The 26782-nt window shown below is 41.3% G+C and overlaps 1 protein-coding gene across 3 annotated transcripts in view; it reads right to left on the reverse strand.

Moving 5' to 3' along the window:
• Positions 1-24335, reverse strand: part of LOC141735481 (guanine nucleotide-binding protein G(q) subunit alpha) — a 141488-nt gene extending 117153 nt beyond the window's left edge. For 2 of the 3 annotated variants that reach the window (XM_074568345.1, XM_074568347.1), the window contains exon 1: positions 23728-24042. In XM_074568345.1, the coding sequence (XP_074424446.1) occupies positions 23728-23863 (136 nt within the window). In that variant the 5' untranslated portion in view covers positions 23864-24042. Of the gene's footprint in view, positions 1-23727; positions 24043-24246 lie in introns of those variants that run through there. The other variant, XM_074568346.1, reaches the window with a different exon arrangement.
• Positions 24336-26782: the final 2447 nt, after the last annotated feature.

Genomic DNA, 26782 nt, shown 5'->3' on the forward strand with positions numbered 1-26782 from the left:
TAGGGAAGTGATTGTCTCCCTGTACTCGGCACTGGTAAGGCCCCACCTCAAATATTGTGTTCACTTCTGGGCCCCTCACTATAAGAAAGACATTGAGCTGCTGGAGCATGTCCAGAGAAGGGCAACAAAGCGGGTCTACAGAACAAGTCTTATGAGGAACGGCTGAGGGAGCTGTGTTTGTTTAACCTAGAGAAAAGGAGGTTGTAGAGAGGTGGGTGTCGGTCTCTTCTCCCAAGTAACAGGACAAGAGGAAATGACCTCAAGTTGCACCAGGGGAAGTTTAGATTGGATATTAGGAAAAGTTTCTTCACCAAAAGGATTGTCGAGCATTGGAACAGGCTGCCCAGGGAAGTAGAGTCACCTGGAGGTCGTAGATGTGGCACTTAGGGACGTGGTTTAGTCATGGACTTGTCAGTGCTAGGTTAACGGTTGGACTTGATGATCTTAAAGGTCTTTTACAAGCTAAACGATTCCATATGCATACTTTCATGTGTGTACACAGACACCTACAGAGTGATGAAGACTTTACAGATACAAATACTGGTACTCTGAAAGTTTAAGAAATCAGGTCAAGGACAATATTATCAAAGAACAAGTTTATAATTAAAATAATAATTAGATTCTACACACACAGAGAAAACCCTGCTTTTTATTAAAAAAAAAAAAAAGAAAAAAGAGAGAGAGAAAGCAAATTGAATAGCTAAGTTCTGAGAGGACATCCTTGCTAGCCTTATGGACTATACCATATAGGTATTTTTATGCTAACTACATGATTACTGAAATGCAAAGTCATCTTCAGATGCAATATTTGCTCATGAAAATAAATGGAAACAAACAAAAAAATTAACCTTGGGGGAAGGGAAGGACAGAAACTTTTATTGGGTCACTAAGAACATGAGATTAGAAGATACCAGGGAAAACCAGCTAAATTTTACCAGTCAAAACATGTGGTCACTTCATTTTGCATTTGCATTCATAACAGCACAGTGTATTAACACACCATGTCATTTAAAGCATTGTTTTCCTATGGCTGAGAACAGCAGCTTAATATTCCAGTTCTTCTGCAAAATTATTAGCAGTACAACAGAGCATCATGTTATTATGTAGACAGCATTCACCTGTAGTGCCCATTCAGCCAGACTAGCTTGAATTCAAATCCATTCTGTCCAGCTGCTCAGATGAGCTAATTCAATAGCTAAAAGGAAAATGGTTTCCAGACTTTTCAGACAAATCAAAACTAATGGTTCTAATACTCCCAACATTCTCCTCAAGAAGAGCTGCTGCTTCTCTTTACAATTAGCTAGTAGCTTATTATATGCTGAAAGTACATATTTATTTAGATTTGATTACATAACCTTGTATATACCAAATCAGCATCTCCTCAAAAAGCTTTTATATTTTTTTGCAATGTTTTTATAGAATTTATATATACACACACAGAGAAAACATCAAACAAAAATGTCTAGATTAATAACTGCTCCCTATTAAAAAGGCGTTACAAGTCATAATATTATCTCAATCAGAACACAATGGAAATTATAGATAAGTGGTGTTCCTTGTTGCCTTTCAGAAACAGTATCTACACACTGATACTTTTACAGTATGAGAAGTCTTAATAAATGCAAGAATTAGAAGCGCTGAGTCACAACTAGCTTTATCAAACTGCATCAGCTCTAGCAAATAAGCTATACTACAGCTTTATGTACCTTAAAAAAAAAAAAATCTCCTCTCTCTCCCAAAGTTTCTTCATAGCTCCATTCTCTCTTGAAATGTTATATGGCTTTTTGTTTAATAGAAGGTTCACAAGCTGATCACTGGCACAAAAGTTATTGAGATTATAAATCATACTTCATACTTCATTTTCCTCAGCATTTGAGGAAAAATTCTAAATTCACTTAAGTCACTGGCTAATTCAGGTTTTCGTTTAACAAGTATTTCAATATTTCTACTTTTCACGAGTTATACTAGCTTCTAGTTTTGCAGAAGTGACTGAAATAGTCACTTTTATTTGTTATAGAACAAGATACTTAAGAATATGCTTAGGTAGGGAATCAGTCCCTATTCTAACAAAGAATCACAATGCAATTTCAGCTCACACAAGGGGTGGGGAGCACTTATAGCTTGTTTGTCTTTTTTTCTTCACATTTCTTTTTTTTTTTTTTTTAACTTTTTCCAAAGGAAACTTTTATTTCCAGGAATAAACATTTACTTTATATGTCATTCCTTTGCACAACAATCAAATGAAGTGTTCAAGTCCAAATTTTTAACTTACATTTTCAGCTATTAAAACGTTATCCAAACAAGTCAACATTCTTCATAAATTTTTTATATTATAATTTCAGTTCAACCAAAAAAAACCAAGCAACCAGGCACACAACCATCTGTCAACAACAACACATAAGAGCTATCAACTGGCTTATTTCAAATGACACCAGGTCTGTAAGTCTAAGTCCTTCTTCAGCAACTGTAAGAAGGCACACATGCATAACCTTAGGAAGGAAATGTAACTGAACTTAAATTCTTTTAAATTAAAAATAGAAAAACTTTTTCATAGAATCACAGAATGGTTCAGGTTGGAAGGGACCTTAAAGATCATCTAGTTCCAATCCCCCTGCCATGGGCAGGGACACCTCCCACTAGACCAAGATGCTCAAAGCCCCATCCAGCCTGGCCTTGAACACTTTCAGGGATGGGGCATCCACAGCTTCCCTGGGCAACCTGTTCCACTGCCTCACCACCCTCATAGTGAAAAATTTCTTCCTAATATCTAATCTAAATCTACCCTCTTTCAGTTTGAAACCGTTGCCCCTCATCCTATTACTACGTGCTCTTGTAAAAAGTCCCTCTCCAGATTTCTTGTAGGCCCCCTTCAGATACTGGAAGGCTGCTATAATGTCTCCCCAGAGCCTTTCATTCTTCAGACTGAACAACCCCAGCTCTCTCAGCCTGTCCTCATAGGAGAGGTGCTCCAGCCCTCTGATCATCTTCGTGGCCCTCCACTGGACCCGTTCCAACAGGTCCACATCATTGTAATGCTGAGGACTACAAAGCTGGACACAGTACTCCAGGTGGGGTCTCACCAGAGCAGAGTAGAGGGGCAGAATCACCTCCCTTGACCTGCTGGCCACACTTCTTTTGATGCGGCCCAGTATACAGTTGGCTTTCTGAGCTGCGAGTGCACATTGCCTGCTCATGTTGAGCTTCTCGTCCACCAGCATCCCCAAGTCCTTCTCCTCAGGGCTGCTCTCAATCCATTCTCTGCCCAACCTGTGTTTGTGCCTGCAATTGCCATGACCCAGGTGCAGGACCTTGCACTTGGCCTTGTTGAACTTCATGAGGTTTGCACGGGCCCACCTCTCAAGCCTGTCCAGGTCCCTCTGGATGGCATCCCTTCCCTCCAGCGTGTCGACCATGCCACACAGCTTGGTGTCATCGGCAAACTTGCTGAGGGTGCACTCAATCCCACTGTCCATGTCACCAACAAAGATATTAAAGAGCACCAGTCCCAGTACTGACCCCTGAGGAATGCCACTTGTCACTGGTTTCCACTTGGACATCAAGCCGTTGACTGCAATTCTGAGTGCGGCCATCTAGCCAGTTCCTTATCCACCCAGTGGTCCACCCATCAAATCCATGCTTCTCCAATTTAGAGACGAGGATGTCATGCGGGACAGTGTCATACGCTTTGCATAAGTCCAGGTAGATGACATCGGTTGCTCTCACCTTATCCACCAATGCTGTAACTCCGTCATAGAAGGCCACCAAATTTGTCAGGCATGACTTGCCCTTGGTGAAGCCATGTTGGCTATCACCAATCACCTGCTTATTTTCTATGTGCCTTAGCAGAGATTCCAGGAGGATCTGCTCCATGATCTTGCCAGGCACAGAGGTGAGACTGACTGGCCTGTAGTTCCCTGGGTCTTCCTTTTTTCCCTTTTTGAAAATGGGGGTTATGTTTCCCCTTTTCCAGTCAGTGGGAACTTCACCAGACTGCCACGACTTTTCAAATATAATGGAAAGAGGCTTAGCAACTTCATCTGCCAGCTCCCTCAGGACCCATGGATGGATTTCATCCAGTCCCATGGACTTATGTACCTTCAGGTTCCTCAGATGGTCTCGTACTTGATCTTCACCTACAGTGGGAAGTTCTTCATTCTCCCAGGCCCTGCCTTTGCCTTCTGCAACTTAGGCGGTTGTCGGTAGAGCACTTGCTGGTGAAGACCGAGGTGAAAAAGTCATTCAGTACTTCATCCATCTCCATATCCTGGGTGATCAAGTCTCCCATTTCCTTCCGGAGAGGGCCCACATCTTCCCTTGTCTTCCTTTTATCACTGACATATATAGAGAAGCTTTTCTTGTTGCCCTTGATGTCCCTAGCCAGATTTAATTCTATCTGGGCTTTAGCTTGCCTAATCTGGTTCCTGGCCGCTCGGACAGTTTCTCTGCATTCCACCCAGTCTACCTGTCCTTGCTTCCACCCTCTGTAGGCCTCCTTTTTGCTTTTGAGCTTGTCCAGGAGCTCCTTGTTCATCCATGCAGGCCTCCTGGCTTTTTTGTCCGACTTCTTCACTGTTGGGACACATCGCTCCTGAGCTTGGAGGAGGTGATTCTTGATTATTAGCCAGCTCTCTTGGGCTCCTTCCCCTCCAGTGCTTTTTCCCATGGTACCCTGCCAAGCAGGTCCCTCAAGAGGCCAAAGTCTGCTGTCCTGAGGCCCAGGGTAGCAAGCTTACTGTTTGTCCTTCTCGCTGTCGTAAGGATCTTGTACTCCACCATCTCATGGTCACTGCAGCCAAGGCTACCCTTGAGCTTCACATTCCCCAGTAGCCCCTCCTTATTGGTGAGAACAAGGTCCAGCATGGCACCTCTCCTCGTTGGCTCCCCTATCATTTGGAGAAGGAAGTTATCATTGACACATTCCAAGAACTTCCTGGATTGCTTATGCCCTGCTGTGTTGTCCCTCCAACAGATATCGGGGTAGTTGAAGTCCCTCATGAGGGCCAGGGCCTGTGAATGCAAGGCTGCTCCTATCTGTCTATAGAGGGCTCCATCCACTCGGTCATCCTGGTTGGGTGGCCTGTAGCAGACCCACACTGTAACATCACCTGCCCCTGCCCTCCCTTTAATCTAGACCCATGAGCTCTCTGTCAGCTCCTCATCCATCCTCAGGTGGAGCTCCATGCACTCCAGCTGGTCCTTGACATAGAGGGCAACGCCCTCCTCTCATCTCCCCTGCCTGTCCTTCCTAAAGAGCCTGTATCTCTCCATCCCACAACTCCGGTCATAGGAGCCATCCCACCACGTCTCCATGATGCCAATAAGATCATAGTCCTGGAGGCACATGCACATCTCCAACTCCTCTTGTTTGTTCCCCATGCGTGCTGTTGCATAGAGGTATTTAAGTTGGGTCCCCGTTGAAGCTGACTTACTGGCTGGAGCGGCTGCAATTCCTTTCTGCTGCTCTCCAGGTGGCATTCCTTTGAGGTGTTTTACCTGTGTTTCCCCATTGGCTACAATTTTTGATAAATTGTAGTCTCTAAATCAGATAAAATGGATTTAAAGGCTATAGTTAAAGTGGGATTGGAACATATGAAACTATCTTGTGAAAAACAAACTCTGGGAAATACAACAGAAGTTAAGAATGTTATTTTTGTTCTCAGGTCTGCCCTGGACACATAGACAGAAACTACAGATAATAGCTTTTGATGACTAAAAAAAAATAGCCTAGCCCTTTTTTTGATGTCTAAAAAAGTAACAGCATAACAACACTGTTGCCCTAAAGGCCTTCAATCTTTTTAATAAAAGTACCTTTGAAAACTATCATTTTTCAACACAAGAAATAATATTGATATAAACGCTACTCCTTCCACTAACTTCACGATTTCTGATTAACAGACTCCCCATATGGCTTTGGATATCATTTTGCAGAATTTACGATTTAGAGATCCCCATTCACCACCAAAGAACGAAGTGTCACCTCCATTGATTGCGTGTGCCATTCAGACACAGCTCCTTCATACAAACCCACACCCAGCTGTTCAATCTCCTCCTGAAGATCTTTCGACCACGTAAGTGAACAGAAGAGAGCTTCAGACCATTTTCAATAATAATAAAACCACTTCATGATCTCCCGTTATCAATTTTACTTATTTCCGTAGTACAGCAAATATACAGTCACACGTCTTCAAAAAAATTAAGTTACAGAACAGCTTGGAAAAATAAATTAAGGAAAGTGATAAGGACCTCAGGAAAGGTTAATCATAGCAACCTTATTAAGGATTTTATTCCTACATCCTTACTCTTTAAGTAGTGCAAACAGATTACTGCAAACTATGGCTTTATTAATGTGAATAAGAGTAGAAAACTTAGAGATAAAGAGAATATACTGCAAGGGTTTTTAATCATTTCAGAGGCACTCTTTAAAAATAAAGAATAAAAAGCATTTGATGCTTTATAAAAGTTTCTGCACATCACTTAGTAACCCAAGTATCTAAATAGTTTTTTAAAATGGGAAGGAAGAGTCCATGGTGTGAATAGTTACCACATATCAGCTGCTCCACATTAATTTTTTTTTTTGCATGTGTAACTTAGTTATGTACAAATACCAAGCTTTGTAAATTAATATATCAGCCCTCTTTTGTTTCACAAAATTCTACTGGACTCAGTAGTTAATAAGATTAAACATGTTTAAATGCTGTCCTGAAAAGTGACTTCATCTTTGTTATAGCATACTAATAAATGAAGTCAAATTTATTTAGAGTTCACTCTAATTTTCTAGTAACCACTATATTTCTTAAACTAAACTGCCAAGTGAAAAGAACAGAACACTTAATTTTTCCACTAATTCCCCATATTTAGTCTAACGCAGCTCTACTGTTACAAGTTTATTATTAACCTGTTCTAATGCTTTTTAATTTCTATTTGAGAAACAGTTCTTTGCAAGATATCACAAAGTTATATGTTCAGGTCCTGATCCTATTTGTTTCCAATTTAGTGGCGAAACACCCATTTACCTGAACGTGAACAGATTTGAACCTGGTGTGGTTAAGCCAGCTATATGTGACTTATCACTTCTCAGATTAGTTCCTGTGGTGGGTTGACCTTGGCTGGCCACCAAGTACCCACCAAGCTGCTCTATCACTCCCCCTCCTCAACTGGACAGGGGGAGAAAATACGACAAAAAGCTCATGGGTCGAGATAAGGACAGGGAGATCACTTACCAGTTACTGTCATGGGTAAAACACACTTGACTTGGGGTTAAAAGCTCATCGGTTGAAATAAGGACAAGGAGATTACATTCATCATGCAATCTTCACAAACTTCACTTAGATCAACAAAAAGAACTTCCCACACCAAAGTCAAAATAACATCATCATAACATTGACAAAGGTGGACAATTAAACACACTCCACCCCTCGTTCCTTCACTACAATTACAAGAACAAAAATTCCTACAATTGTTCCACTCTCTAGCAACGCTGAGTCCATGTTTTGCCCGTTACCTCTCCCAATTACTATCCTTATCTCTAATCCCTTGATAGCCCCACTTTGGGCAGCACAAACGCCTGTGGTTGGTTGGCCTTTGCTGGCTACCAGGTGCCCACCAAGCTGCTCTATCACTCCCCCTCCATCAACAGAACAGGGGGAGAAAATACGACAAAAAGCTCATGGGTCGAGATAAGGACAGGGAGATCACTTACCAGTTACTGTCATGGGTAAAACACGCTTGACTTGGGGATAATAATTTAATTTATTGCCAATTAATTGTAGCAATAGTAGGAGTAGGATAGTGAGAAATAAGAACAAAGCTAAAAAATACTTTACTCCTACCCCTCCCTTCTTCCCAGGCTCAACTTCACTCCTAACTCTTCTACGTCCTCCTCTTCCCTCCCTGAGCAGCCCAGGGGAATGGGGATTACAGTCAGTTCACAACACTTCCTCTCTGCTGCTTCTTCCTCATACTGTTCTCCTGCTCCTGCATGGGATCCCTCCCACGGGATACAGTCCTTCACAAACTGCTCCTGCGTGGGGCCCTTCTCCATGGGCTGCAGTTCCTGCCAGGAGCCTGCTCCAGCATGGGCTCTCCATGGGCTGCAGCTTCCTTCAGTACATATATACCTGCTGCAGTATGGGGTCTTCCACAGGCTGCAGGGTGGATGTTTGCTCCATTGTTGTCCTCCATGGGCTGCAGGGGGACAGCCTGCTTCACCACAGGATGCAGGGGAATCTCTGCTCTGGCACCTGGAAAACCTCCTCCCCCTCCTTCTTCAGTGAACTTGGTGTCTGCAGGATTGTTTCTCACATTTTCTCACTCCTCTCTCTCAGCTGCTGTTATGCAGCATTTTTTATCCTTTCTTAAATATGTTATCACAGAGGTGCCACCAGCTTTACTGATTGTCTCAGCTTTGGCCAGCAGCGGGTCTTTCTTGGAGTCAGCTGAAACTAGCTCTGCCCAACACGGGGGCAGCTTCTGGTGAATTCTCACAGAAGCCACCCTGGCACCACCCCCACCCCCCCATGTAAACTCAATACAGAGAAAGAGATGTTATTAAAGAATAACGTTGTCTTGGCTTTTGCTAGGAAGGACTGCTAACATAAAAAGATGCATCTATTCACATTTACCATTATGAATTTTACTGGCAATCTTAGTTAGAAACTAATGCATGATGCAATTACACTATGATTCTTTCTAATTAAATTCAGGAGATATTTATTAATTTTCTTTGAAGCCATAAGAGAAAAATTGTCTGAGATTCTCTTAGTCCATGAAGAATGATCGACAAGAAAGCTTGTTTTATATTTCCATGTCCCGTGAATTCAGCTAGCTAATTTCCTAGGTCAAAATCCAGTCTTGTCTCAGTTTTCATCCATTTTGCTTTGTCTTCTTTGTCTCAGTTAATAAACAAATATTTTTCTTATTATTTAAAAATAATACGTGACCTACAGGAATGTTCTATAGCCTACCTAAGGATGGAAGCCTTTTGCTGTCGATAACGCAGAAGACCACAATTAGGAGAGTATTTGACTCTCATAACATTAGAGTGTAATAGTCCACTCCCTTACAAACTCAGCTGAGTAAGATTTATTTTCCCCTTATTATTAGTCTAGAATATATTCTGAGACACACTTCTCCAACATTCTAAACCTATTCTGTCATCTATCTGACCAAAAGCTTCCCATCTCTTTATTAACTTCAGTTGTTCCTTTTCCACTTTTACTGGTGACCAATAACCTTTGTAAAGCACTTCTGAGAAACGTGTAAAAGATAAGTGTAAATCAAGTTAAAGACATCTGGCCCAGTTTAAGCATAGAAAAAATTCAGAAGTCAGATCATTTTGGTAGACTTAGAACCAACACATGGGAAAACCAACTTCAAACCTCTCATTCTAAAAATACTGTTGTGGAGCTACACAGGTCAAAGTTAATTTAAAGGCTGTCTGAATATACCTGCACAGGCAAAGAGAAGCAGGAGGGGAGCTGTCTTTTGTTTCTTCCTGACAAAAAGACAGCCTGAAATTTTTGTTTGCAGTTTTCCCAGCTTGCTTTCTTATTTTTAAAAGCACCAGAAACATTAATTCTCATCATCTCCTACTTCACTGATACTTCCCTTGAATTCAGTGATGTGAATTGATGGTAGTTATAACCATTACCTGACCCCTTGGGAGGATTACAAGAATACTGCCAGAGCGTGCAGGGATGAAACGAGGAAAGCCAAGGCCGCCTTGGAATTAAACCTGGCTAGGGATGTCAAGCTCAACAGGAAGGGCTTCTACAAGTATATTGGAAGCAAAAGGAAGACCAGAGAAGTTGTGGGCCCACTGTTGAATGAGACAGGAGCCATGGTGATGGAGGATGCGGAGAAGGCGGAGTTACTGAATGCCTAGTTTGCTTCGGTCTTTACTGCTCGGCCCAGCCCTCAGGAGTCCCAGGCATTGGGGGAATTAACGGGGAAAGAAGATGACTTCCCCTTGGTTGAGGAGGATCAAGTGAGGGATCAATTAGATATTCACAAGTCCATGGGCCCCAATGGGATGCACCTGAGAGTGCTGAGGGAGCTGGCAGAAGTCATTGCTGAGCCAATCTCCATCATCTTTGAAAGATCCTGGAGAACAGGCGAGGTGCCTGAGGACTGGAGGAAAGCCAATGTCACTCCAGTCTTCAAAAAGGGCAAGAAGGAGGACCCGGGGAACTACAGGCCGGTCAGCCTCACCTCCATCCCTGGAAAGATGATGGAACAGCTCGTTCTGGGCATCATCTCAAGGCATGTGGAGGACAAGGAAGCTATCAGAAGTAGTCAACATGGATTCACCAAGGGGAAATCATGTCTGACTAATCTGATAGCCCTCTATGATGGCATGACTGGATGGATAGATGAGGGGAGGGCAGTGGATGTGGTCTACCTTGACTTCAGCAAGGCTTTTGACATGGTCTCCCACAGCATCCTCATAGGGAAGCTTAGGAAGAGTGGGCTAGATGAATGGACAGTAAGGTGGATAGATAACTGGTTGAAAGACAGAGCTCAGAGGGTCGTGATTAGGGGCACAGAGTCTAGTTGGAGGTCAGTGACAAGTGATGTTCCCCAGGGGTCAGTACTGGGTCCAGTCCTCTTCAATATATTCACCAATGACCTGGATGAGGGGGACAGAGTGCACCCTCAGCAAGTTTGCTGATGACACAAAGCTGGTGGGGTGGCTGACACACCGGAAGGCTGTGCCGCCATACAGAGAGACCTGGACAGGCTGGAGAGTTGGGCAGAGAGAAACCTTATGAAATTCAACAAGGGCAAGTGTAGGGTGCTGCACCTGGGGAGGAATAACCCCCTGCACCAGGACAGGTTGGGGGCTGACCTGCTGGAGAGCAGCTCTGCAGAAAGGGACCTGGGAGTCCTGGTGGACAACAGGATGACCATGAGCCAGCAATGTGCCCTCGTGGCCAAGAAGGCCAATGGCATCCTGGGGTGCATCAAGAAGAGTGTGGCCAGCAGGTTGAGGGAGGTCATCCTCCCCCTCTACTCTGCCCTGGCGAGGCCACATCTGGAGTACTGTGTCCAGTTCTGGGCTCCCTGGTTCAAGAAGGACAGGGAACTGCTGGAGAGGGTGCAGCAAAGGGCTACCAAGATGATCAGGGGACTGGAACATCTCTCTTATGAAGAAAGGCTGAGGGACTTGGGTCTCTTCAGTCTGGAAAAAAGACAGCTGAGGGGGGACCTTATTAATGCTTATGAATACTTAAAGGGTGGGTGTCAGGAGGATGGGGCCAGGCTCTTTTCAGTGGTGCCCAGGGACAGGACAAGAGGTAATGGGCACAAACTTGAACATAGGAAGTTCCACCTAAACATGAGGAGGAACTTCTTTACTTTGAGGGTGGCAGAGCACTGGCACAGGCTGCCCAGAGAGGTGGTGGAGTCTCCAACTCTGGAGACATTCAAAACCCACCTGGACACTGTTCCTGTGCAACCTGCTCTAGGTGACCCTGTTCTGGCAGGGGGGTTGGACTAGATGATCTCCAGAGGTCCCTTCCAACCCTATGATTCTATGATTACCTGAAAGGAAGTCAAATCAAACAAAACCACACTGGTAATTTAGACAAAGACAAATAACTGAATAGGTCTTATATTACTTAATCAAAGAATAAAAACTTCCCTAACCCATTAATTAGGTTACCATATAAACTTTCTACAGTCTAACATGGAAAGCAAGGCAATGGACAAGTGAAACACTGTCAATGGCTTAGACAATTTAAAATATAGAAATACCATGAAAAGTACAAAACATTCAAAGTGTTTTCCCTTAACAGACTAATGTTTTTTACATTATTACCGATAAACAGAAAAAAAAGAGAATAAGCAGCTCACATTCTTCATGAGAATCAGGCGTAATTAAGAGATGTTTCTAAATCTAAATCGATCTACTTAAAGGATTAATATTTCATTATACACAGCACTAACAGGGAAGGAAAAGTTCCTGAGGTAAAATGCCAGCTCTACCACTTTTGTGCAAAGTAGTATTCAATCACTAGGGCCAAGTTTTTATTCTGTATATATAAAAAGCTATTTAGAGATGTCTAGCAGACATAAGCCTTTTGCCACTTGAGCTGTGCTTAGCAGCTCTGAAAATCATAGAATCATAGAATTGTTTAGGTTGGAAAAGACCTTTAAGATCATCAAGTCCAACCATAAATGAATGCTTGGCTTTCTCAGTCTGTATGCATGGCAAAACTCCCACTTGAAATCACTGTCCAGCATATCCCTCTGGACCTAAGTTAGATTCAGGAGCACACTTGAAGTGAACCTCCTGAATGCCCCTGCTTACTATGCATATACTATTCATTAGTAGCTAAGAATCCCCAAGTGAGGAACTGGATTCCTTTAGAATGAAATTAAGAAGGCAAATGGAAACTAAGTACATCCTGAGAGATGTATTCCAAGACCACACTTAATACATTCTAACCACAAACAGGCATTTAGTCCCTGAGATCAGGCTAGACCTGGTCTGAAGCAAAAAAACCCCAACCCCTGGAACACAGACATCAGGATCTCAACACGTACTGTTTTACCCTACAGACCCACTCTCTCCTGTCCACACTACTTGCTAACGTAGACATAGCCTTTGTCTCCATTCCCCCACCTACAATCACTGGGATAATAATTACCTACTTACCTGCCTCACCAAGGTGACAGACTGATTAGCTAGTGGATGTACAACATGCTGAACATGTAAAGTGATAAATAACTATTCCCTTTTATTACAAATACTACTGAGCTGTTACCATCCAAAAAGAAAGCAGAGTGAAAGCAAGAATTAACTTGGAATATCTTAAATTTCTCTACTGTTAAACTTTGTTCCTGTTAATTAAACTCTGATCATAGCATATTTATTTCATAAAAGTTGATAAAACAAAGCACATTTGTTGATTTTAGTTAAGATACTGCTTTGTAAAGTAGAAGTCTGCCCTTTATATAGTAAAAGTTTTTCATAGGCCTGAGAAGGATATTTAATACTTACCAACCAGGTTCAAAACAAAAAAAAAAAAAAAAAAAAAGGAAGGCAAGCAAAATTTAACTGAACCCTTCCCAATGTCATTGCTACAAAACCAGAAGCAACAAATACCAGCTATTATTTTGTTAATCTATTCTATTTATTAATTCTTGCTTAATTTGACCAAAGATTATGTAAGGAATGTGTGGATGTTAATTAACAAAACAGCTTTTTCAAAAGTATCTTTAACATATCTATTTAGCATTATATTTAGGCTTCCAAAGTTCCCTAACCAATCAGATTTGGCAGTACAGCAATAGTCTGTTGTGAATTTGAAGACCCCTGAATGTGAGGCAGAAGACGATAGAGCAATACACATACTATTCACTCATTAAGTATGTGATGCGCACTCCAGATGTGCATCCTGCTGTTCTTGTTGAGAATTTTACTGATTGTCCTTAGCAGGACCTTTGTCAACGACTGTTATAACAGCATCAGTCCTTTACCAAATGGATATGACTCTTCATATTAACAGGGAAAATCCACACGTAGTTTATAAATATTTCTGTTTTGGTTTTAGGGAAACACAGACCATATTTAAAGTGACAATGAAAGAATTTCCACTACAGCAGTTACTGAAAATGTTACAGAGCAGTTACTAAAGTTAGAACATTGGTATTCAGCAGGTCAAGATACCTCTTATCAAAGAGCTTTAGAAGAACTGACCGAGAAGCCCTCCTGCTTTATAAACCTTGAACTATCACAAAAAAATAAAAAACAAATCCAAGGATGGGAATGGGATGAGGGAGAGATTGCATACCAAGAATTATGCAGTTACAACAGTTCTAATGGTTTGGTTTATAAATGCAGCAGTTTTGAGGAACTAGACTTCTGCTGAGCAACTGATTTGGTGTCATACAACAAACTAACACAGCACATATTATAGTTGTTTAAGCAGTAAGTATTAAATTACATAAAGTCCTCAGACAGCTCTGTTTCTATTAAGATCCCAGTGATACACCCATTCTGATAAGAAACTTAACCCACAAGACAGAAGAAAAATCTAAAATTATTACTGACAATACCTGTAAGTGACACAAAAGCTGTGAGCTGGTAAATTAAGAAGGATATGATAATGTGAAGTAATTGGATAACCCGTAAACCAGGAACAGGCAGAGACTGTGCTTCTGAATACAGCTAAATGTAAGGTTAGCTATACAGGAATAGAGAAACCAGGTTGCAAATGATGAATGAACTCACCCTGAAAATTATTTTGAAGAATATTTTAGTTATGGTAGATAGTCATCTAAACATGAATAGTTTGATGCCATGACTAAAAAGCCTGTTGTATTCCTTGTACAAATCTCAACAGTGGCATCTCAACTAGCAGAAGAGAAATTTTACTTCTGTACTTGTAGTAAAGAATATATACGCCTCAGTGGTCATTTCTCATTGTAATTCAGAAGCGATATTGGAAAGGATTAAAAAGAGAACTATAAGAATGATTAAAGGATTCAAAAATTCACCCCACAATTAGCATTAGGAAATCAATTAATTTAGCTTCACAATAGATACAAAGATTAATGAGTATCTTGGTCTCAGTTTCTAAGTGTCCACGGGTCAGACATCTAATATCAGAGGTCAAAATAGACAAGATATAATAGCAAGTGACTAGAAGCAAATCCTGGACAAATCTAAGCTAAGAACAGGGACAATGTTTTTACAGGGGAAAGTTATTTTTTATAATATACCAAGAAGTATATTATAAAATACCTCCATCTCCAAGAGTTTTTAGCTCAAGACTGCATTTTTTTTCCCTAAAATTAATGGTCTTGGTCATACATTTCCTATTTGAAAGAGACAAAAATAAAATCACAGAGTCTTCTTTTCTCTTATAGGTTCGCATATATCACAAAAGCTTTTATACAGTTGAATTCATACACCCACATCGACCCTCTAAAAGCCAATGGACAGGTGAACGCTCAACACCTTTAAATAGTTGCCACTGTAGAAGATTAACCCTCAGGCATTCACATTCACTCTCCCCCCTCCCCCTCAGAACCTGCTGAAGATGCATAAGCCATTCCTTTGTTTCAGCACTGTGGTGGGTTGACCCCAGCCAGCAGCTAAGCCCCCACCCAGTCACTTGCTCACTATCCCCGCAGCAGGATGAGGAAAAGAATCAGAAGAGCAAAAGCTGAAAACTTGTGGATCAAGATAAAGACAGTTTAATAGGTGAAACAAAAGCCACATGTGCAAGCAAAGCAAAAAGAGGAATAATTCACTACTTCCCATCAGCAGGCAGATGTCCACCCACTTCCTGAAAGGAGGGCCTCAGCATGTACAACAGTTATTTGGGAAGATAAATGCCATAACCACAAACATTTCCCCTATTCCTCCTCCTTTCCCAGAGCTTTTATTGCTGAGTATGACATCATATGTTATGGAATACCTGTCCTGTCTGTGTTCCCTCCAAACTTCCTACCTCCCCCCAGCTTATTCACTTGCGGGGGGGAAGAAGTTCTTGACACTGTGAAAGCACTGCTCAGCAATAGCCAAAACATTGGTGATATCAACACTGTTTTAGTCACAAATCCAAAACACAGAACCATACAGACTGCTATGAGTAAAATTAACTCCATCCCACCCCGTACAAGCATTTAATTTTTATTGCTAGTATTGCCCTGGTCTATGAGATGAAATGGCACACGTAGTGCTTTGTAAATCCAGTATCAGAGTAAAAAAAAACCTAAAGAGGTCCCATATTTGATCCTCAGTTTCCCAAGCCTGATAGGTTCCTAAAAGTACAAGGAATGATGGCATCTTTACCAACTTTTATGCATTTGAGTTTTTCTGGCCTTATAAGTTAGCATTTGCTTCAATGGAAATCTGTCTGACTTTCTGGCCAACTCCCATTTACCCAGAAACATGGGTTGAAATAGTTTCAGGCATTCTTATCCAACATTCCCTAACATGAGCAAGAGAATTAACATTCAGATTAAAGACTTAAGAGTCAAAATACTCTCACAAGTATAAATTGGGAGAGGAGTGGCTGGAGAGCAGCCCTGCAGAAAGGGATCTGGGGATGCTGGTTGACAGCAGGCTCAATAGGAATCAGCAGTGTGTCCTGGCAGCCTAGAGGGCGAACCGCATCCTGGGGTGCATCCAACACAGCATAACCAGCCGGTCAAGAGAGGCAATTAGCCCACCGTATTCAGCATTGGTACAGCCTCCCCTTGAGTACTGCGTGCAGTTCTGGGCCTCACAATTTAAAAAGGATATGAAGGTCCTTGAATGCATCCAGAGGAGGGCAACAAAGCTGGTGAAAGGGCTGGAGGGCATGTCCTATGAGGAGCAGCTAAGGACTCTGGGGTTGTCTGGAGAAAAGGAGGCTGATGGGAGACCTCATTGCTCTCTGCAGGTGCTGATCTCTTCTCCCTGGTATCTAGTGATAGGATGCATGGGAATGGTTCAAAGCTGTGCCGGGGAGGATTAGACTGGACGTTAGGGAGCATTTCTTTACTGCGAGGGTGGTCAAACACTGGAACAGGCTTCCTAGAGAGGTGGTAAATGCCCCAAGCCTGTCAGTGCTTAAGAGGCATTTGGACGATTCCCTTAATAACATGTTTTAACTTTTGGTCATCCCTGAATTTAGCTTGGAAAAAAACAAGCAAACAAAAAAACTCCACATTTATGTTGTTCCTGGAACTTCCCCAGTAACTTTAAAAACTTTCCAAACTGTAGTATCACTTACATTAATACTGAAAGGCATGAGTCTATCTCATTTCTTTGCACAGGGTTAAAACAATACTGAAATCCTGCTGCACGCTTACTACTTTGATCTTAAGAATACTGGATATATGGCCTCATAGTATTTCCTACATTCAAGCCCTTCCTCAGTTTTGATATTGCTTTCTTGCTCTTGATTCTTGGCTAGTCAGACATTATAAATAAGTAGAGCAAATAAAAGGTGAATGTTGAAAAACTTCCCATAATCTTATTAGCAACAGCTGTTCATAGTATGAGAAGACATCTTTCCTGAGTGTTATTCTATTCAGTAAAGCAAGAAACATACATCTACCTTATTATGCTATTTTGACACCTTCCTGATTAATTTTGCAGAGACGGTCTTATTACTTCAAAAGAAATGCTGTCCCTTATGAAATTGCCATTGCCTTTACACACCAACAAAAATAATTTGAAGTAGCTAAAAACAGAATTATGTCTTAACATTACAGTATATACCCAAAAGTCCCTTCTCAAGAGAGTCCTCTGTTCAGCATATATGTTTTTCTCCTGTACAAATTCAATATTGTTTTTAATGGGAAGTACAAATTTGGGGTCCCTTGGGTTTTTGGCACATGAGAAAAATTAAAGTAGTCAGAATTCTTTGACTATTGAGGTTCTAAGCTAATTTCCATTAACTAGAGCAGATCACTTCTTTAGAAGGAGGAAAATCTAAGAAAAAAAAAAAACCACAAAAAAACAACCCACGAGAAAATCCTTTATAAGGACTGAAAATAAAATATTTCTTTATCATGCATTATAAAAAATATGCTCTTTTCCAGCAAATGTGAAATCATGATATCGCATTGATAAAGATGACGATTAATGTTTCCTCAAAACCAGTTATTTTTATATATGGATGTACATGTCTATATATAATAGAATATATCAGTGTTTGCCATCCAGAATCAAATTAGATAACCATAGAAACAGCTTCTCCAAAGTAAGAGTTACTTACCAATCTAGTTTCAACACACATCATCAAGATATATATTAAGTATTTGTTTGTTTCTAATTGTAAATACATACTGTTGTAACTATCTAAAATTATTCAAGTGTTCAGTGCGAGTATAAATATGGACACCATTTTTGACACCGTTTCCCACAGCATTCTCCTGGAGAATCTGGCTGTTCATGACTTGGACAGGTATACTGTTTGCTGGGTGAAAAACTGGCTGGATGTCTGGGCCCAAAGAGTTGTGGTGAATGGAGCTAAATCCAGTCGTCAGCCTGTCACAAGTGGTGTTCCCCAGGGCTCAGTATTGGGGCCAGTTCTGTTTAATATCTTTATCAATGATTTGGACGAGGTGATTAAGTGCACCCTCAGAAAGTTTGCAGATGACAGACACCAAGTTGCGTGGGAATGTTGATCAGCTTGAGGGTAGAAAGGCTTTACAGAGGGATCTGGACAGGCTGGATTGATGGGCTGAGGCCAGTTGTATGAGATTCAGTAAGGCTAAGGACAACAACCTGTCCTGGTTTGAGGTAAAACAGAACCAACTTTCTGTTCAGTAATTTTACTTCTTAGCTAGGCCTCTTCTAACTCTCGGCATGTTGTGCCGAAAACTGTTCGTTCTCAGAGTGATAAGACCAATGTTTACAATTGGTGCCAGGGAATGGTATGCAGAGAAGCTCTTGCTTAGACTTATTGCTATAACAACCAAGGTCAGCTAATTTCATTAGTTGCCCCGTTGGAGGGTCGGAAGCAGAAAATCATAGAAGGGTCCCACCTGCGGAGAGGAGCAGACAGGACAGGTGACCCAAAACTGACCAACAGGGTATTCCATCCCATCTGCCCCATGCTCAGTATAAAAGCTGAGGGATCAAAGGGTCAACTCTCTTTTCTTCAATGGCCCACGTCCGAGGAGGACCCTGTCTGTTCACATCTGCCTTCGATCCCAATCTGCGTGCTCCTGAATCCAGCTCTGGAATACAGTTCCTACCCATCGCTGAGTCCTCCTCTCCGTGTACGAGAGGTTGGGGGGGGGGGGGAAGCATCTGTCGCCAACCATTGGCCAATTTGGCCAAAACCACAACAGAACCCCATGCAGCGCTACAGGCTTGGGGAAGAGTGGCTGGAAAGCTGCCTGGCGGAAAAGGACCCAGGGGTGTTGATTGACAGTCAGCTGAATATGAGCCAGCAGTGTGCCCAGGTGACCAAGGCAGCCAATAGCACATCCCATCTTATATCAGAAATAGTTTGGCCAGCAGGACTAGGGAAGTGATTGCCCCCCCCGTACTTTGCACTGGTGAGGCCCCACCCCAAATACCATGTTCACTTCTGGGCACAAGTCTTATGAGGATTGGCTGAGGAAGCTAGGGTTGTTTAGCCTGGAGAAGAGGAGTCTGAGGGGAGACCTTATTGCTCTCTACAACTACCTGAAAGGAGGTTGCAGGGGTCAGTCTCTTCTCTCAAGTAACAAGTGATAGGACAAGAGGAAATGGCCTCAAGTTGCGCCGGGGAGGTTTAGATTGGATATTAGGAAAAATATCTTATACCAAAAGGGTTATCAAACATTGCAACAGGCTGCCCAGGGAACTGGTGGAATCACCATCCCAGGAGGTATTTAAAAGACTGGTAGATGTGGTGCTGAGGGACGTAGTTTAGTGGTGGTTTTGGCAGTATTAGGTTGATGGTTGGACTAGATGATCTCAAAGGTCCCTTCCAACCTAGACAATTCTGATTCTATGGATCAATACAAGATAATAAGAAAAGGTTGCAATGCTCTTTCAAATTAAGTTTTCTGCTTTAATGAAAAGCAAAGAAAATAGCTAATTAGAATATACTATCCAATATCAGCATTTTTAAATTGTGTACATAAACACACATAGTATCAGTTTACCTACTTATATAAGTAGAGAAGACTGTCTATTTGCATAGGTATTTCAGATTATAGCAGGGAAGGAAGATTCATTGCTGGCTTGATGGGCCCACTTCCTCTTCAAGTTTTTTTTTTAAGTCTAAATCTTTGCTAATTCACTGAGTTCTGCATGCGAATCTTTCATTCGGCTAACACAGGTATAAAAAAAACAAACAAAAACCCCCATATATATATGCTGTAGATTCAGAGAACATAAGAGTCTTCCAGTTAAGACTGACTGCAATTCATGCTAAATTCAAATGGTTTACCTCCCACCTTTTTCCTTTGGTAACATACAGAGAAGGAAAGGATACTCATATTTGACTCATCTGCTATTTCAGACAAAAAGAATACTTTATACTATATAGACATAGCTAGCAAGATATTGCTAATTGTTTTCTTAGGTACTCAAGATACTTTCCTGATGAGAAAAGTAATGCATAATATAAGTATATACAGTATACAGGCATAGTATGTCCAGTAGTGAAGGTTTATGGCTATAATCTAACATTTAGGCCCAAACATTGCTTTCTGAGACCAGGCAAAACTATATACATAGAAAGCCAGTGCACATGGCTCTTACTACTTAACACTAAATACGTACATACATGCTTAAAACACAAGCATGCAGAATACTGTACATTGTTTGAAACATACCAATATAAAACACTAAAAACACCTCTTTTTTCATACTATAACAATAAATGTTTTTACAACAGCAAACAGATGGACATTAACAATTTTACACTCTGGAGAACAATCATAAGTTTTTACAAAATGTTCAGTAGTAATGAAATCCAGAAGAATTTGAAAAATACAGGAGATGAAAACCAAATTCAGTGGAAGACTGAATTTGCCTCAAAGTACCTTAAACATTACAGCCAAGTTGTGCTAGCTGAACTATTACTATGCCTTTGTAATACACTTCAGTGCCTATGTGTCGTGGTTTTGGCTGGATTGGCCAATCAGAACGATGTTAGAGTTCTCACTTTTTTGAATTACAAAAATAAAAAAGGTACTTAATTTTTAGAATAGATTAGAACAGAACAATGATGCTCAATGCAGTAGCTAAAAGTGGTATTTTAATGTTTAATTATGAAGAGGGTTTATTTTTTAAACTAATAATTTAAAATAATCTTACCATGCAAAAAAAAAAAAGTTTCCCAGAAATTACTTTCAACATTTTAAACTCTTTGATCCCATGAAAAGTAAAAAGATATCATTATTAATACATAAGAAGGGCATACACAGCATAGTGTGTGTCACACAGTAACCTTCACAGTTAGGAGGGAAATATTTAACTTTGCAAGGAAGCACTATAATTTCTACAAGTTAAGAAGAAAATACTTTTTTCTGACACAGAATTTTTTCTTTATATTTGCTACATATGTGCATTTGTATGTATGTCTAATTTTTTAAACAAGAAAAAAAATGCGGCATAGATATACTCATTTGTTCCTTAAAACCTTTTGAGTTAATACCTTTTACTTTGCACTTGCAACAAGTTCAAAGAGCAGGCATGGTCAATTAACAGCTCAGCTTAAGCTGTGTTCTCTCCTTATGATCAAAAGGATATACCTTTGTCCCACGTTTAAAAGCCTTTAACTCACTCTAGGCTTCTAAATCCAACAACACTTTTCAAAGTGGGACTGAGAAGTTGGCACTTTTGAAAAAAGTTTGCCTAACATTTACATAAAGTAATACTGCTACTTTAAGTTTTGAGGGACAAAGACATGTAATGGGACAGTAGAGGTCAACTCAATTAAAAAAATGGATGACTAAGCAATTTCAGACATTTATGTTCCCAGTCTCACCATTTTAATTATTATTTTCCTATTTTTAAAATGGTTTTGTCTATCTGAACCATATGAATGATACAAACAAATAACACAAACTTAAGAACTGAACAAATTACTATGCTGGGGAAGCAGTGAGAATGACTGAAAAGAGTAGTCAGATACTCAAGAGAAACACGCTAATTAAATTTTTAGACGGTTTTGTTGTGGGGGCTTTATTTTTTTTTTATTTTTATAAATTGAAACTTGAATCTCTAGCCAACCCCGTGACTTCAGCAGTGGTTCACTAATATACTGCATTTTACAAGATGAGATCATTAACTGTTAAACAGCTACACATGCACAAACACTTTCAATCAAATATATGACTGAGGCTGACAAAATACAATATGAAAAATGTGTACACAATAATAATTTCTATACCAGTTTCTACTCAAACACAGATATGCTATTAAGTATGAAGCAGAATGCTTACCTCTCTTGGTTTCTCATATATCATGCTTACATTTTCAGAAGCATGGTTTATATTGATATATGCAGAAAACATTCATAAAAGCAATCAGTGAGTTTTGTCCAAAGCTTTCTAAGCGATGGCTTCTTATCTATTTGCTCTGAAAACACCTTATTTCATTTGGTCTAAAGTAATGCCACAATTAGGCCCTAATCTACCATTACCTTTCCATGCACTTAACGTTACCAGTGGGTGGATCTTATAAAACAACACGAGTTCTGTACTACTGATTGTAGAACCAAATCTCTGAACTCCTTCTCTGGGTGATATATGTTGGTATCATTCAATAAGCTTCATTCATTTTTAAAAACTTGGGAGAAACCTCCAGCATTACTGCAAGAAAACCAGGAAACAGAAACAATTTGGACCCGAGTAACAAGTCAAACCTCAACTACCTCTCCTGTAGCAAATGTATATAGTTAAGCAGTTATACTTAAACATCCATAAAATCAAACAAATGCAAGCTATCAGTCCTCTATTTTATCTTGGTTTTGGATCCTGAAATAGCCACAGCACACACTTCCGTCAACCAAAAATTAGGCCAAAATGAGACAGAACATTATTACTGGTAGCATTGTATCTGTCTCCACCCCTCCTTTTTCCACATCAGTTAAGGATCCCAATACCTTTCTCCATATACAGAAGACCAACTGTATTATTTAAAGTAGGAAATAACACATTCGTAAGCAAGTATTAAAATAAATTCTGACTTCCTTTCAACTCTCCTTACCTTATTGAAAGGGCAGTTTATTCATCCAATATAAATCATTACTTTCATGTACATGACCCAAGACAAAAATCTTTGGCATAAACACCCCACATCCACTTGGAACATTCCCATTCATCCACACACCAAACACTGGTGCAGACATATTTCAAGGCCTGCCAGTCTAAGGCTGTATTACCGCAAGAACTACACAATGTAGCAGAACACACAAAATACAGACAAATGTATTTTAATTCAAAAGGCTTATTTTAACACAAGCCAAATTCTTATTAAACAAACATTGTCTTTGCACATTTGTGGCTCCAAAATAACAACCTCTATTTTAATTAAAGAGAAATGATACAATGGATTTTATTTCCCGAAGGGCGGGTGGATTCCAAAGGTATTAAAGATCCTGTTATCCTCCAGCATACTTAAGATTACTCTTCATCTTCGTGGGTGCATCTGGGTCTTTATGTTTTCTTTCTCCTTTTGCTTTAAAAATTAGTTTACAATCTGGGCATAAGCCCCTTACCCCAGTTTGCCTCATTAAATAAAAATCGCAATAAAAAAAAAATGCAACCGGTGACCCAACAACCTTTTCAAGGCTTACAGAACAATGCAGATATTAAAGCCTGTCACCATCAATCCGCAAAGCAACCCCCCCTACGAGTTCTTTCATTAATCTCCTTCCTTACCATCACTCTCCTATACCCATCATCGCCGATATTCCCCCAAAACCCCCTCACTCACCAGCCATCCTTTCCCTCTACATTTTGGAAGGCCGGGTTCCCTATCATATCAAACCCACCCATAGGAACCACAGTTATTTACCCAACTACAAGCGCCTCAGCGAAGGCTGCACATGGGCGCGCACACGCAACGCGGCGGCGGAGAAACGACGAGCGGATCACCACCGCCATCGCGACGGCCGCCCCACGGAGAAGGTGGCGAGCGCCCGGGGGAAACCGAACCGACCGTACCATGTAACGCGCCGGTGGGGCCAGCCGGAGGGAGCCCGGGGCGGCGATGTGTGGGCTGCACCCCCAGCGGCACTTAAAGCGTGTGTGCCGACAGCGGCCCGCACTCACCCAACAGCAGCAGCTTCAGTTCCCGACGAGCGTCCCGCTTGTCCCGGCGCAGCTGCCGCTCGATCTCGTCGTTGATCCGCCGGGCTTCCTTGGCTTCCTCGCTCAGGCAGCACGCCATGATGGACTCCAAAGTCATTCTTCCTAACTGGTTCAGACACAACCCCCACCCTAAAAACGCGCGCGCACACACACACACCCACACACACACCCCACCAGAGCACCGGCCCCGGGGGACACAGACGCTCTTTGGCCGGGAGCCCCCACCCGGGCACTGCAGGGCAAGCGCAAGGAGCTGCCTCGATGCCACACGCAGGCAAGGAGAGAGAGCCCCCCCCCCCCCCCCCCCCCAGCAGTACAGATCCCCCGTTCCCTGCCTCTAATAGTCGCCGCTTCCAACTCCTCCTCTCCTCTAAATTATGCACCAAGCAACATGAAAACATCCACCATAGCAGCAGCGCTATCTAGAAGAGCCAAACTACTCAGCATAGACACCCCACTCCCTTCTTCCCTCACTGCTACCTCTGCTGCTGCTGCCGCCGCCGCCGCCTCCTGCAACCAACACGGTCCCCGAGTATCCCTCGCAAACTACACCCCCACTGCCCTCCGAAGTAACCACCCCACACGGAAATGCTAATGGCTGCTAATCCCTCCCCCCCCACATACACACTTCCCTGTCGCTCCCTCTGTCCTAAAGCGGGAGTTCGGCTCCTCCGAAAGTGGGCAAGCCCGCCGCCGCCCGGCAAACTCAGCGTGTGCCTGGCGGGAGAACTTCCTTACATTGGACCTTTCTTGTAGGCACAGTCGCTCGCCCCTCTCGTGGGGAGAGCTGCTGCTGAAGAGCTGTCACAGCTCGTTCCTGCCCTGACAGTAAGAAAAAGGGGGGAGTGGGATAGGTAGAGCGCTACCAGAAAAGAAGAAAAGGCAGGCAGAAACTGGGATATGCACACCGTGAGCCTAGCTCGCCGGGCTTTTCAATGACTTGGCTCCGCGGGCGTGGTGAGGCAGAAATATGGCGGACTGTTTTTCCTGCTGCCTCTCACGCTCTTCTGCGCCGCTGCGCGCCGGGAATGAGCAGCTGGTAGAGCCAGGAACTCCCGGGATGCTGCCCCCGACCAAGCCCGGCGCTCGAAGGCCGCCCCTGCTAGGCCCACAGCCATCGGAGAGGGGATGAGAGGGGAGGGGAGGGGACGGTCTCTCGTGCCAAACGGCCGCGAGGAATGCAGCCTTCTCTTATTTGTTCTGTAGGGTAGATAATTTTTTTTTCACGTTCTGCACGTTTTATTTGTTTTTGCTACCTTTGGTTTTAGTTGATAATGCACATTTTTGTTATACCCTTGCATTCTCTTCCTAGAAGAAATGTCTTTGGTTCATAGGGAAAGGGGAAAAATGTAATAATTTCCATGAGGGGAGAAATATCTTCTCCACCTTCAGATGGAAATTAAAATGTGGGGGATAAAAATATACTAGACACTAGTTAACTTTTTATGCTAGTAATCCTGAAAACGGTATTTGAATAGTTCTGTCATATACAGAAGAAATGAAAGACATTTACAACAAATAAAAACAGTAGGATACTTCCCTTGCTTATAAGAACCTAATATTCTATCATTTCAAGGCATAGATATATTGCATTTTATATTCTGTTGTTGTGACCTTTATTCAACTTTCAACTACCATCCTTTTTCACAACCAGCCTTCAATTCCAATACTAGAAAGCTTGTCTTTAACATAGCTTTTAGTAGCTCCCAGAGTGATAGCACACAATTTGATGGACATATTAAGTTCTAGTGGATTTGTAAAATATTTCAAAATTCCCACACCTGCCCTACCTTTTCCCACGTCCATATTAAATTAACTATCTAGGAGTGTTGCAAAATCTTCCAGGAGAATCATAGTAGTCTATTAAGTAGGTAGAGGGGTGCATCACTCTCCATCTTCTAGTTTCACGTGTGATGTCCAGCACCTGTTATCTATTTTGAAAATCATGCGCCCTTTCTTACAACTGTTCATATATGCTGACAATATGAATTAAGTAGAGTCCACCATAAGGTGTAAGACTAAGAGGAAATTAAAAAATGAAAATGTAATAATCAATAGAATAATATAGTTCTCAGTTTTTAGAGCATGAAAATGTCTTTTGTTACTTTAAAAATGCATGATTTTTGTTTAGATCTATATACTATTTTTATGTATAATGTATAAAAGCATTTAAGAAAATTTGGAATATTTTAATATGCTTCTTTATTCCAGTAAATGAATATGTGAATTTTATTCTAAATTCTGTAATTCTATTTATTAATCAAAAATGGTATTTCATTAAAGCATCTTCTTTATTTACCTGATGTGGATTTTAAAATTCATATGTATGTAGGTATATCTATGTATTTATCTGTCTATTTTGTGGTCCCAGATTAATGTGTTAATATTCAGCAATAAAGATTTGATAATCTGATAAAGAAAATTTGATAATTAAATATAAATTGATAAATTTGATAATTTTATAAAGATTGAATTACAAATATGATAAATGTAAAAATGCAAATAAGTAACCAAAGGGGAAAAGATTTTTCTTCATTAAATAAATTCTTAACATATCAGAATTTTCTCCTAAAAGTTGTGTCCCAAAAAGATGAAAATGGGTGTGTGGTGCAGGTTACAAGAAATATTCAATGGATGTACAACTGCTCCGTGCCTGAAACATTGCTGCACTGAGTTCAAGTCCACAGCAAACAGCATCTGTCAACAAGTCTAAAGAAAGGATACAAACGGGTCAATGAATGTGACATATGGATCAACTGATCAAAATCCCTCCCCAAATTGAGGGCAAAGCAGTCCTATGAAAACCCCACGTACCCCAAACAATATTGTAACCTTCCCCAGTAGATGAAGTCTGACTCAGCTTTCTTAACCAACTCTTTTACATGCTCAGTGTAGAAGGCACGAACGCTGTGTGTACCTCAAATGTGAAACTGCCATTTAATTTTGCATTTTTAGTGAGAAAAGACACCCCAAGGGCCATAAATTTAATCTGTATGTACCACTCCCATTGACATCA

This window comes from Larus michahellis, chromosome W (assembly GCF_964199755.1).
Source record: "Larus michahellis chromosome W, bLarMic1.1, whole genome shotgun sequence".
NCBI classification, from domain to species: Eukaryota; Metazoa; Chordata; class Aves; order Charadriiformes; family Laridae; genus Larus; species Larus michahellis.